General features: G+C 37.1%; 1 protein-coding gene across 1 annotated transcript; it reads right to left on the minus strand.

Moving 5' to 3' along the window:
* Window positions 1-3,854: 3,854 nt before the first annotated feature.
* On the minus strand, window positions 3,855-7,947 carry upd3 (unpaired 3). The gene is made up of 3 exons (XM_068303616.1): window positions 7,558-7,947; window positions 7,281-7,493; window positions 3,855-4,563 (listed from the first exon to the last, which is right to left on the minus strand). The coding sequence occupies exons 1-3, from the start codon at window positions 7,906-7,908 to the stop codon at window positions 4,051-4,053; spliced, it is 1,077 nt and encodes a 358-aa protein (XP_068159717.1). The 5' UTR covers window positions 7,909-7,947; the 3' UTR covers window positions 3,855-4,050.
* Between the last annotated feature and the right edge of the window lie 4,244 nt (window positions 7,948-12,191).

The following is a 12,191-nucleotide window of genomic DNA, read 5'->3' on the forward strand; positions in this document are numbered from 1 at the left end:
CCCTCGACTGTTATCTTTTTGTCTTTCCTAACATTCAAAGTTTCTATTTCTTGGGCAATTGAGTCTGAGGACTGACGAATTCTTTCCTGATGAAGAGGCTAGTAGCCATAATGTTATAATTTGATTCCTTAATGTCTACAATGAGAACTTATTTGGTATACTTTTTTTTTTTTGTTTGTACTATTCTCTATTCCGTTTGCACTATGATCAGCTTTTATTTTCTTCCCATGGAAATTACCTCCAATGCATTTTCTTTCCTGCCCCTTCTATTTTGATGGGTGTCAGCATTTATGCAAGTCTTTTCCTCAACCTCAATTTGCAAAAAAAAAAAAAAAAACTTATTTATATATATCTATTTTTTTTGTCCAGCTGAATTGAACCAATTGCCCAACAAGCAGTTGGGCAGCTGCAATTAATTCCGTGAAAGAAGAAACTGCTGAGGCACTTAAGTGTGTGAGTGAAGTGAAGTTGGAAAGATTTCATCAACACCTCTCGACTTATTCCCACATCATCATATGAGGGAATGGAAAAAGCTGATCCAGCATCATGAATCTCGTGAGATTCAAGTATAAACATGAAGTCCGTTTTGATTCCAATGGAAAATTGCCGAATTCGAATTCGTTACACTCTTGCAGTGCTGATTGATTGAGGCCTGAAAAGAAGATAACTCTTATATAGGGTATTCAACATACTTGTATAGCTTGATGTTAAGGATACACATCCTTTTTACCTACAATTATTAAAAGCAATTCCGATTTGTTCTTCATTTTCTCTTCAAATGAGAATTGAATTGGAAAATGAATCTAAAATCAAATGGAACTCGATTCAACACATTCTAAAGTTTGAGATAGCTGATCTTATCTATATATATATATATATTATGTTTGATTTATCAAATCCAACGATGCTTTAGTCAATATATGAAAGGGTATCTTGTGAAATAACAAAATTGTTTTTAGAAAATTCAAACAGATTGTTGACAAATATTTATAAACAAATCAAAAAACAAATCAAGCTTTTCCAACAATTCCTTTGACTACTTAGGGGGCGTGTTGAAATCTTTACTTTAGTGTTTTATGTTGTTGTTGTTGTTGTTGGTATTGTTGATCGCATTTAGGGTCCATAAATGTAACGCCATTATCAGTAAATCTGCAGCGGAAAACATAACTCAAAAATACAAGTTGAATACAAAAAAAAAAGAGGAAAAATAATGAAATAAAAACAAACAAAAAAAAAAAAAAAAAGAAAAAGAAACATAAATGAAATAAGATATTTTAAATTAATTGTCAGAGCCACAAAGACAAAAAAAAAAACAATTTTCTGAAGACCTGCACGTGACCGAAAGCAAAAAAAATAAATAAAAAAAACTGAAACCGAAACAAAAATTATAAATGTATACAACTAAAAAAAAAAAAAAACACAAAATAAAAAATACAAAAAAGCATTTAGATCATATCTTGGGCCGAGAAGAAGAAGAGTTCCAGGCGCAAAAGTTCATTGAAGAAACCAAAAACTGAACCACAAAAGGAAAAAGGTGAAGGGGGAAACGAGTTGTCCAACTGGACTAAGTGATACCCTAGAAAACTCCAAAAGACCTCTAAGATCCATTTAAAGCTTATACATATTATGGATAGATATTTATTTATAAAATTAAAATATCGTAAGAAGTCTTTATATCACAAAATGTAAGTACTATAGTAAGTAGATCGCAGTATGTAATGGATCCGAAAACAACATTCATTTATCTACTATCAATTAATAGGTATTTCGGAACACACACACAGACACACATGCACACACAGAGAGACGAAGGAGAGAAAAAAATTTAGACATTTCTCATAGAAAGACATAATTTTCAATTTAATAAAGGTCAGGCTAATAAAAACCTATCAAAACTAAAGATAGATGTCGTCTACGTGCACCTGAAGAAATGTAACCCAAAAAAGGGTTGAAAGGGCAAAACTGCATAGAGAAAGAGCGAGAGAGAGTGAGAGAGAGAGGGGGGAGAAAGACAGCACACAAACTGCATGCAAAGCAGAGAAAGAGAATTAATGCACTTCTTGCCTTTATTTGTTGTGTGTGTGTGTGTGTTGCAGTGAATGGTGAATGGATCAGTTGCATAGTTGCATGTCCACACACAGAGGAGGCTGCTTCTGCTGCTGCAACAATAATAAAAATCCGATAAGCGATCTCTAGTTGGCCCTGTGAGCTTCAACTTTAAAGGAGCTAAAGATAAAGAGATGGAGAATCATCTCCCTCGGCATATTAAATTGTTGAATCAGAACACTGAGAGAGTGATATAATTTAAAGAAAGAGTGACAGAGAGAGAGATGCAGTCAAGAGAGAAACGGAGACAAATCGGAGCACGTACACAGCGTCCGAAATTAATGACAATTGCTGATTGTGTGCGATAAAACGCGACAAACCAAAAAGAAAGAGTGAGATACAGAATGAGAGAGAGACAGAGAGAGAGAGAGAGAGAGGGTAAAAAAACTCACACAAAGTCTCACAAAGCCGTTGTAGGCTGTATAGAAGGTGCGCATAGATTCCTTCACCTCGATAAGAGGCAACAACAACAAAATTGTCGTAAAATGTTGATTCTCCTTCTTCCTTTTTTTTTTTTTTTTTTTTTTGGTTGCTTATGGAACCCACGATATGACTGCTTAACAATATAAGTTAAAGAATTATTATATGGCTCATAAAATATTTGTACAAGTCTATAAATGCCGCGTAATTTACTTTGCCGGTCTGCAATTAAACTGCATCTTTCTCCTTCTCTCTCTCTCTCTTAGTCTCTCTCGCTCTTCTTCTAACAATTTCAATTCCTATTCTTTATAGCCATCTTTTGTTGTTGTTGTTGTTGTACATTGCGTATGAGCTACAACAGTGGGAATGGAATTGGAGAGGGGAGAGACTAACTGAATTGTCTCCTGTTGCCCATGTAATTGATATGGCGCCAGGGAAGGCAGGGAAAGGCAGGAAGTAAGACGAAAAAATAATCAAATGAAACTTGAAAAATTCAACTCTTAAATTCTGTTAACTCAATCTAACACATATTAAGCCGTTTGCGTCTATTTGAAGCTAATCCATGTCCCATTAAATTACTTGAGTTTTTCTTGGAAATATCATAAAGAAATAAACTTAACAGGAAGCAACTGAAAGTGTTTAGACTATTGTTTGTAGTATGCACTTGATAGTGGCATAATATTCACAATTAAATGAATGACATCGAGATAAGCAAAGATTCGTTTAGATTAGATTATGTTAGATAAGATTATAATACAGTTTCCTAAGTATAGAACTTACCTCTTATTGTTTTTGTAAGTTTGATTTGATATTTTTGATGAGCTGTTGACCTATCCCTATTCCTTTCGATTCACAATCAGATAATAATTCTCTAGAACTCTAGAATTATTCATATACTTACCACACTTACCTGTCGACAGTTAGACACCTGAAATCCATATGAAACCCATATAACCCACATCAAACTCGATCAGAAATAAAAAGATACAATTGTAGTTGTCATTGCATGTATATTAGGTGTATTAAGTATATAATTTTCGATTGGATTGTTTGGCTCTCTTCTAAACTACTATCACAGCATTTGTAATACAGGGCAAAAGATTGTGCATACGAAAAAAAAAAAAAAGAGAACTTAAATACTAAATGTTCTGTAAATAAATACTATTCATAATACCGGAAGGTCTTACAATTACGAGCGAAAAAAGAGAAAAAAATATATCAAGAACTGAATGATAAAGATGAATACAAAATGATATTTGTGGAAATAAATACTTAGGTAATATTGGATTCAGGGTTTCATAGCCTTTGTGTGTGTGTATATAAAAATCGATAGGGCATTTCGATAATAAATAAATATTGAATAAATAATTAATGGAATGAGCCTCAATTGTCTGAGGCATTAGGTGGATGTGTGTGTGTGTGTGTATTAGTGCATAGGCTCTAGAGGTTTCTGTGTCTTGGATTAACTTTCTCAATTCGAATTAGTTTTTTTGTTGGTTTGGGAATGTCTAAAATAGTATCTAACTAGGATCGAATAGTTGAAGACGGAACTTTTTGTAGTTTCCACTTTTTTCTTTGTCTGTTCAATAGCTGAAGCAAATCATTTAGATATTCTATATACTCGTATTTAACAAATCTCACATCGAGCGGCAGCTGAGTGGTCTCCAGCATCTGGGGCGGTATACTTGCTCCGTGCTTGGCCACCGACATGGCCAACTTGTGCAGGGCCACAATATCGGTCTTAAAATTACCCAGCCGCCTCTCCATTGTCAATTTGGGCATGGTTTTAAGGGGTATTTTCTGTATTATGTTATTTTTTTGGTGCTTTGCTGTGACAGCTAGACGATTTATTTCCATAATCGTTGTATCCACATTGCAGAGCATAGAACGGGCACTCAAACGCAAGCGCTCCAGATCCGCTGAGATGACGCTCTCATAATTGGAGCTTTCCATATCGGCCAAAAGCTGAGCATGCCGAAGATAACTGAAGGCAGCCACGTAGAACTCCAGACTACGATGGATGTTACGTAGTTGTAACTGCAAATACAAGAGACAGCAAACAATCAATTAGTATAAATTGTAACGAATGTGCAAAAGAAATTCTTAATCTAAAAAAACAATCATTTTGGTCAGTAAGGTGAGTGAACTTGGCCACTTTGGCAAGTTGCCTTCACCTAGAGCAGCTTATCTAGATGGAGAGCGAGAGAGAGAGAGAGAGAGAGAGAGCGCAAGCGTGGCTATGCGAGAGCAGCAAAAAAAAAAAAAACGAGTGCAATCATGGATGAGGGACGGAATGGGACAAGAGGCCTGCGCTAGCCAGCGAAATTAATCATACGCCTCGTTGTGCCAGAAAGTGAAAATCGAGTGTTGAGACGCGGCGCGTTGCGTCGCTGCCTAACTGTTATTTTGATATTGCGGTCGTTGTTGTTGCTGCCAGTGACGTCGTGATGTCGGCGACGTCGCTGGCTCGCTCGTTTGTTCGTTCGTTCGTTCGTTTGCTCGGTTGTTTGTTCGTGTATCTTTGCGTTTCATTCATGCCGGGGAATCCATACGCTACGCTTGACTCTGACTCGTCGATAGCTGATTCATTTCACACGCGTCTCACTCTCCTACTCCCACAACCACTCGCACTCCCTCTACCTAGACTCTATGTATCTATCTCTCCAATTGTATCTGCCTGTCCCTCTCCCTCTCTCTCGCACTCTCTGTGTCTACTCTGTCACTCAATTTGCCCACTGTGAGTGTGTGATTATACATATTATCTGATTTTTAAGTATGTGCGAAATATTGTGACGTCAAAAGGCCGCGATTTCTGGCTAATAGCTTGCCATGTGTGTGTGTGTGTGTGTGTGTGTGTGTATGTTGGTTTTTTGGGGTTCCGAAAGGCTTGTGGCGGGTGTCTGTTTGGGTTTAGATTTGGGTTCGGGGTTTCGGTATCGGTATCATCTACTCTAAAAATAGAGGTCTTCAATCAGTCATTTAGTCAGTAAGTCAGCTAGAGAGTTGGCACTTCGTCATTCAGTTTTGTATTTTGTCTTTGCTTTGCTTCTTCTCCTTCTGCTTCTGCTTCTCGTTCTCCTCCTTCTTCTACGTCTCCTTTCGGTTATGGTTGTCAATGTTAACAATTAGTTGTCACCGTTTGACGTATGTATCTAATATGAAAATACTTAATAATCATTTCTTTTTTGACTAGATTTCTTGTCCAAATATTATTATTCATCTTGGAAAATTTTTACCCCTCACACAACGAAACCATTTCCAATGACGCCAATGACAGAGATAGACAGAGAGAAATTCACACAAGTGAAAGATCAAATGGAGATGAGCAATATCATCATGATGATGAAGTTGGTTGCTAAGCAAAGTTTAGTTTAGTTTTAGTTTAGGGTTTTTTTTTTTTTTCTTATTTTGTTGTTTTTCTGCCTCTTACACGGTGAGTTGGCAATTTCGTGCTTACTGCCATTTTGCTACTAAACAAAGTCTGTCTGGCTTATTATTTATAGATTTTAAACTCTCATAACAAGATCACGCTTTTGTCTATTTTTAAATCGATATATGCAAATATTTATGCCAAATGTGTGCAATATACATATAGTAGAGAGATTATAATGAAAAGCTTCAACAAAAACGTTAAGCAAGCAAACTCATGCGAGTTCCACAAAACAAAATAGTTAACAAAAAAAAAAGAAAATTAAGGTTCTGTTCGATGTTAAATGATATATTCCTTACACTCGTATGTATTTGGGCATCTGTCTAAAACAAAAAACCTACTAATTTCATGTAATTTCATTCATTCATAAAAGAATGCTTTAATGCGGCACTAAAGTTTTATGATTTCAAAACTTATTCAGATATATTCAAAATATACTAACGATAACCGGTTTTCTATGCAGTATTTTTTAGATTTTTCCTTTCTCGACCTATGAAAATATATATGCTTGTAATTAACACCTTTGGAAAGCGAAGAAAAAAGCAGCAAGTGGCACAATAGAAATCGAATATAATATATATATAAAGCTATATGTAGGTATATACATATACGGAAATGAACGATGAACTGTGCCAATCTATATAACTTTAACTCAACTTTGACTTTGACTCCCCTCTCCATTTTAGAGCTAGGAAAAGCAAGAGGAGGAAAGGCTGCTTCGAGTCACGGCAATGGAAAATTATTTATCCAAGTATCCGGGAGGCCAGCATCATCGAGGCATTACTTTTTGTTATTTCTATTTATTTTTTGAAAGGAATAAAGTCTTGAGTGAGCCCAAATTGGGGTTTGGGACAGCGTGTGGCCAGCTGTTTCAAGAGGCTCTAATAAAACGTGATGGATTTCATTATCAAGGCCGGCGCACGTCTTTAATTAGGCACTTGCGAGATGAGTTTGTTGAGTCGAAAACTCTTTTTTGGTAAGATCTCATACTCTTTGACAAACGATGAACGAAACCCAATGTATTGGGCCAACCCATGGACGTTTTCAAACACATTTATTGATATGGACTCATATGACTGCCTAAACTTGTGATAATGATTCGTTTTTGCACCTACGCCGAAAATGAACATCAACAGCAGCAGCAACAACAAGAACTACAAAATGAAATAAAGTCAAGTGGATTTGGTTTCACGTGATACCCATAAACTGGCATGTAATTGCCTGATGATTGTTAAAAATTGTTTTTTGGCCAAAGTGACTGACATGATAATGATCATGATGATAGTGACAATGGCCATTGCTAGACCAACAAAGTTATACTTACTTTCTTATCCTTTTTGGCACGTAAACTGGGCAGAAAATTTTGATATTGACTCCTAAACAGATCATAAGCTGGACTATCCATTTCCCGGTAATCAAAGGCCTTGAGATCATCATTGGCCTTATCGGTGCTTACATTACTAATGTTTCGTCTAAGGTCATCATCATGCAAGTCACGATACACGAAACGTGTGTGATTTTGCATTAGTTTCAGAAGCTGCAAAAGAGAAATTAAAATTTGAATTTCTATTTCAATTGATTATTGATTGTTTGTAGCTTACCCATTGTCGTTTCCTGTGCAGCTTAAATGTTTTGATTTTTTCTCTAATTTTCAGTTTGTTTAGTTTATTTACACTGCTCCTGGGCGTTCCACATGCTTGACTCCAGTCAAGAAAGGTTGTATTTAAGGCCAAACGGAATTTCTCCTTAAGCGATTTGTCCGAATAGCGTTTCAGTCGCAAAGTATTGTTACTTGTCCCACTTAGAACTGGGTCTATGGTGGGTTCAAGTGTGTCTGTGTTGGCATTTGTGTTGGTGTTGTGCTCTCTATTAGCTGTGGATGGAATTGGGGTGGCTGCCACGCCGTAGGGTTGGCCATCCTCACGGCTGGCTAACTGTTGCATTTGATGCATGAGAAACAAAGTCAACAGCAAAGAGCCAAAGCTGAAGTGTTGTTGCTGATGGACTCTTTCCCTTGTGTTGGCCGTTTTGCAAGCCAGATGCTTCGTCTAGTCAAAAAGAAAACAGAGAGAGAGAGAGAGAAAGAGAGTGAATTGGGGGATATAAATGAATGGAAAGCCCGTAAGTAAATGAGTGTGTTTCATTTGAGTGAGTCTCTGAGTGCCAGTGAGTGAATGAGTGTGACTGCTGGGGGATTCCCGTTAGACACACACACACACATAGAGAGAGGGACACAGGCACATGCAAAGGCCCACGTATGTGTACGTGTATGCCGACACAATTGCTGCTGGCAATTGTTATTATTGTTGTTATCTGGCTGACATAATTATTTAAAATTAACAAAAAATCCGGAAAAAAAGTGTTGCTTTTTTTTTTGGTTTTGGCTGAATCATCAAACGGCTGGTGGGGTAGGCCCAAATCAAAGAAAAAACGGAAAAAACGCTTACACTACGCTACAAAGTCAACGAACTTCGACCACCGTCTGGGCTATGTACATGTTGCCACGCGTTTATCTTCTTGCAAAGTTTTGTGAAATTCGCTACAACTTGATTTGACGTCTCTCTCTATCTCTCTCTGTGTCTCTTTCGTCGCCTCATTCTCTTTCCCGGACCTTGTCCAGGCCAAAACAATGCTGCTGCTGACGCATCGTCGCACTGTCGACCCGGCTCCTCTCTACTGTTTTTTTTTTTTTTGCTTTTGGCCTTTACCTACACCTGCCACCGAAATAATCAGCCGACCAACCGACCAACCGACCAGCCTACCCCCTTCCCTTTTCTTTGCTTCTTGAAAACGTGTAAATTAATTTCACATGTTTGTCATTTATATATTTGCCATTTCAAATATAACATTTTGATTTATTTTTTATGCCAACTTTATGCCATTGTAGTTAGTTGGTTAGTTTATCGATTTGTTCGACAATTTTGTTTTCCCCTTTTTCCTTTTTTTTATTTTTCATTTTTTATTTTATTGTTGTTGTGTTTTGGCTGCCATTGCAAGTTGATAAAGTGTTTGCTTTCTAGGAATTTCATTGAATGAAATGGGAACAAAATTGATAACTCAACTCAACTCGAGCCAACTCGACTCCAAAGAGAAGGAGAGTCTCAGCAAATGATTCTACTTAGCTAATCCATACTACGAAGGATCGAACGAGGAGGATTACTGAACTTTAATGATTGATGTTGTAAAAGAACCTTCCAGATTGAAATCCATTCTACTTTCTTGTCTTAGTCTCTGTGCTAGTTACATATTTGTCTAATACCTCTAGCAAATCGCATTTATTTCATTCCATTTCATCATCATTATGCGTCATGCCAAGACTCCACTTGACACGGAAAAAAATGTACTAAAAATTAAGCAAATGAATTACTATGACACTAACATTGTAACAATAACAACAATAACAAATGTCGCCGGCATGGGGGGAGGAGAAAAACTAAATATTAAGAAAATTAAAATTTAACACTTACCATTTACATATAATTAGCCAATTAGGAAATCCTTTAAAATGTTTATATCACTTTTTGCAAATTGTCTTTTGTTATTTTATTTACTTTTTTTTTTTTTGTTTCGGTAGCACACGCACACATTCACAGAGAGGGAGAGCGAGAGCGAGAGGAAAAGTTCTTTTTGATCGTAATTGCTAAAAATTTATGCAAGTCAGGATTACTCTATATATATAAGTATTTAAGTATATAGAGTTGAGATACGCGCGTTAATTGTAATTATAATTAAAAAGCCAAACGAAAAAAAAGAACGAAAAATTTTAATAATTTTTTATTTTGTTATTTTTTTGTATCTGCAAATTTTTGTATCGACGCGCTGCGTTTGGCTGCCTGCTTTGATTTGATTTTGATTGCCGGGCGATCCGATCGAATCTGACTTTGGCTTTCTCGTCTTCGTCTTTTCGGTCGTTTTGTTGTCGTTGTCGTTGTCGTTGACGTAGAGTCGTGGTTTTCGGTCGTGTGTGGATTGCGAACTGAACTCTTCAGTTACTATAAGCATACTAATGAGGAGGCGGAGGCCGAGTTGCCGCACACACACACGCAGCAAAAATGAAACCCTCAAACAAGCCGGGAGAGTGTCTTGTGTGTGTGTGTGTGTTAGTTGTTATGAGTGTGCAATCTGACCTCACTCTCCAGAACACCCTAACCAACTTTTTCCCCTCCCCATGTGGGCAAAATTCTCAAGTGCTCCCTCAAGTAATGCTAAAGAGAGAGAGAGCACGCGAGCAAATGAGAGAGTGAGAGGGCAGACAGCTGTTTTTTCTTTGAGAAAACTCACTCAATGTGAGAGACAAAAACGTTAAAACAGCTGACCACATGAGAGGGTTCAAAAAGTGAGACATTGCCTAGTTAACTAATAAGTTAGTCATTATCTTAAACCTTACCTTTTAAGGCCGATCAAAAATACACTGAGAGAGTCATCTAATTCTCTTTCTCATGCTCTCTTCTCATGCTGTTTCTCTCTGAGTGTTGTGTTAAATGATTGCGCATTGACCACGACATTGATTTCTGTTTTAGATACGACTCTATTTCATATTGATAGTGACACACACACACACACATGCAAGCCAACAGTCTGTTACAGTCACTCACGAACGATCGTGCGATCAGCTGTTGAGAGCAAACAGCTGAGAGCCAAATGCCTTAGCTCTCTCGAATAAACAAATTATATATATAATTTATTGCATTGCTGTTTTCTTTTTTTGTTTTGCCGGTTTCTCAAATTTTGTTTATGGGCTCTAAACTACTTACTTACTAATTACTTAATACTTACTTGTTATGGTGGTATTAACAAAGTTGTTAAAAGAACATGCTAGTTATTTACTGTAGTCCTACATCCGATGCCATAATAATAATGGCACACACACACACATACACACACACACATTTCACCCCTCAGCTTCATATTATTTCCCATACTTTAGTTCAGTTAGTTGTTGCTTTTCGCTTCGCTCTCCCTGCAAAATTTGAGCTATTTCCGTTCAATTTCACAAGAATTCAGTTATTACTCATACGCAGCGTAGACGCTGCTTGTCTCTGTTTGTCGTTAGGGGGTTGGGGTCGTTGTTGAGGTTGGGTTGGGTTGATTTGTTATACTGCCTCTCTGTTTTCCCCCTCTCTCTCTCTCTCTCTCTCTCCTCAATCGCCACATTCATTCATAAAATTTTCTGATCTAAAATTTCACTGCGCGCCATGATCAATAAAAAAATTGTTGAGCTTGTGTTACTCATTATGTAGTGAAGCGTAGCGAAGTGAAGTGAAGTGAAGTGAGGTGAAGGGAACCATGGAGATGTCTCCGTTAGCCATTGACTGTGAGACACTAGCGGAAGAGGCCGAATTGTGGCAGCGACTCCTCCGTACCCGGCACAAATGCGCGGGCGTAGCACATGATTGGGCCAATCTATTTATAAACTATTGTCGAAGTTGTGAGCGGGGCAACCAATTGGTACGGGTTGGGTTTTCTCAGGTGTGTGTGTGTGTGCATTTATGTATGTGTTTGTGATTTTTGGCCGGTCTAAGGTCGTTGCGGACTTTTTTTGTTTCTTTGCTTGATTTGGTAAGAATGTGAGGCATATGTGAGTGACAGTCTTTTTTGGGTTTACTTATTTAGACTTTCCTTCAACTGCATGATTACCTACATATATATGTCTATTTATGCGTATGCGTATGCGTATGTGTGTGTGAGTGTGTGTAAATCCCTTGTGGGTAATATGTGACGATGGTGGTGGCGTATGAGTAATATTTGACGTATGACCAGCTAGTTGATGCATGTTCTCATCATCACGATGATGATGTATAAATGAATAAGTCCCATGGCATGATAAATTCAATTTTAATTGATGGAAATGGAAATTCACAATCGGTTTACACATTTGTTAAAGTAGTAGCAATCGCACTAACAACAAGTTAAAATGATATGCCACTAGCCATAGAAACGTTTCCAACCAACTCTAGAGTCTATAAGACAAGAAATTGAATTGAAAAACAAAAGAAAATGTTCAACTAACTATTCTACCACAACCAATTTCCAGTTTTTCATTTTAAGTGAACCCAAAAATGGAAAATAACATCAACCACCAGCAGAAATCATACAAATCCAATCAACTCTTGTCAACTGAAAATTATTGACATTTACAGCATTTTGAAAATTCCTTAACAGTTTTTTTTTTATTTTAATGACTCATTTTGGTTTTCCATCTTTTTCGTCTTGTTTAATTGTATTGTATTGAGAT

Source organism: Drosophila tropicalis, unplaced genomic scaffold (genome assembly GCF_018151085.1).
Source record: "Drosophila tropicalis isolate 14030-0801.00 unplaced genomic scaffold, ASM1815108v1 contig_158, whole genome shotgun sequence".
NCBI lineage: Eukaryota > Metazoa > Arthropoda > Insecta > Diptera > Drosophilidae > Drosophila > Drosophila tropicalis.

What these genes read in the sequence shown, in the direction of transcription:
- upd3 (XM_068303616.1), bottom strand. Translation starts at nt 7,908, where the DNA reads ATGCATCAAATGCAACAGTTAGCCAGCCGTGAGGATGGCCAACCCTAC. An exon ending in TGCACAGGAAACGACAATGG is followed by an intron (nt 7,494 to 7,557) that starts GTAAGCTACAAA and finishes TCTCTTTTGCAG; the next exon opens with CTTCTGAAACTAATGCAAAA. An exon ending in GTGCCAAAAAGGATAAGAAA is followed by an intron (nt 4,564 to 7,280) that starts GTAAGTATAACT and finishes TTGTATTTGCAG; the next exon opens with TTACAACTACGTAACATCCA.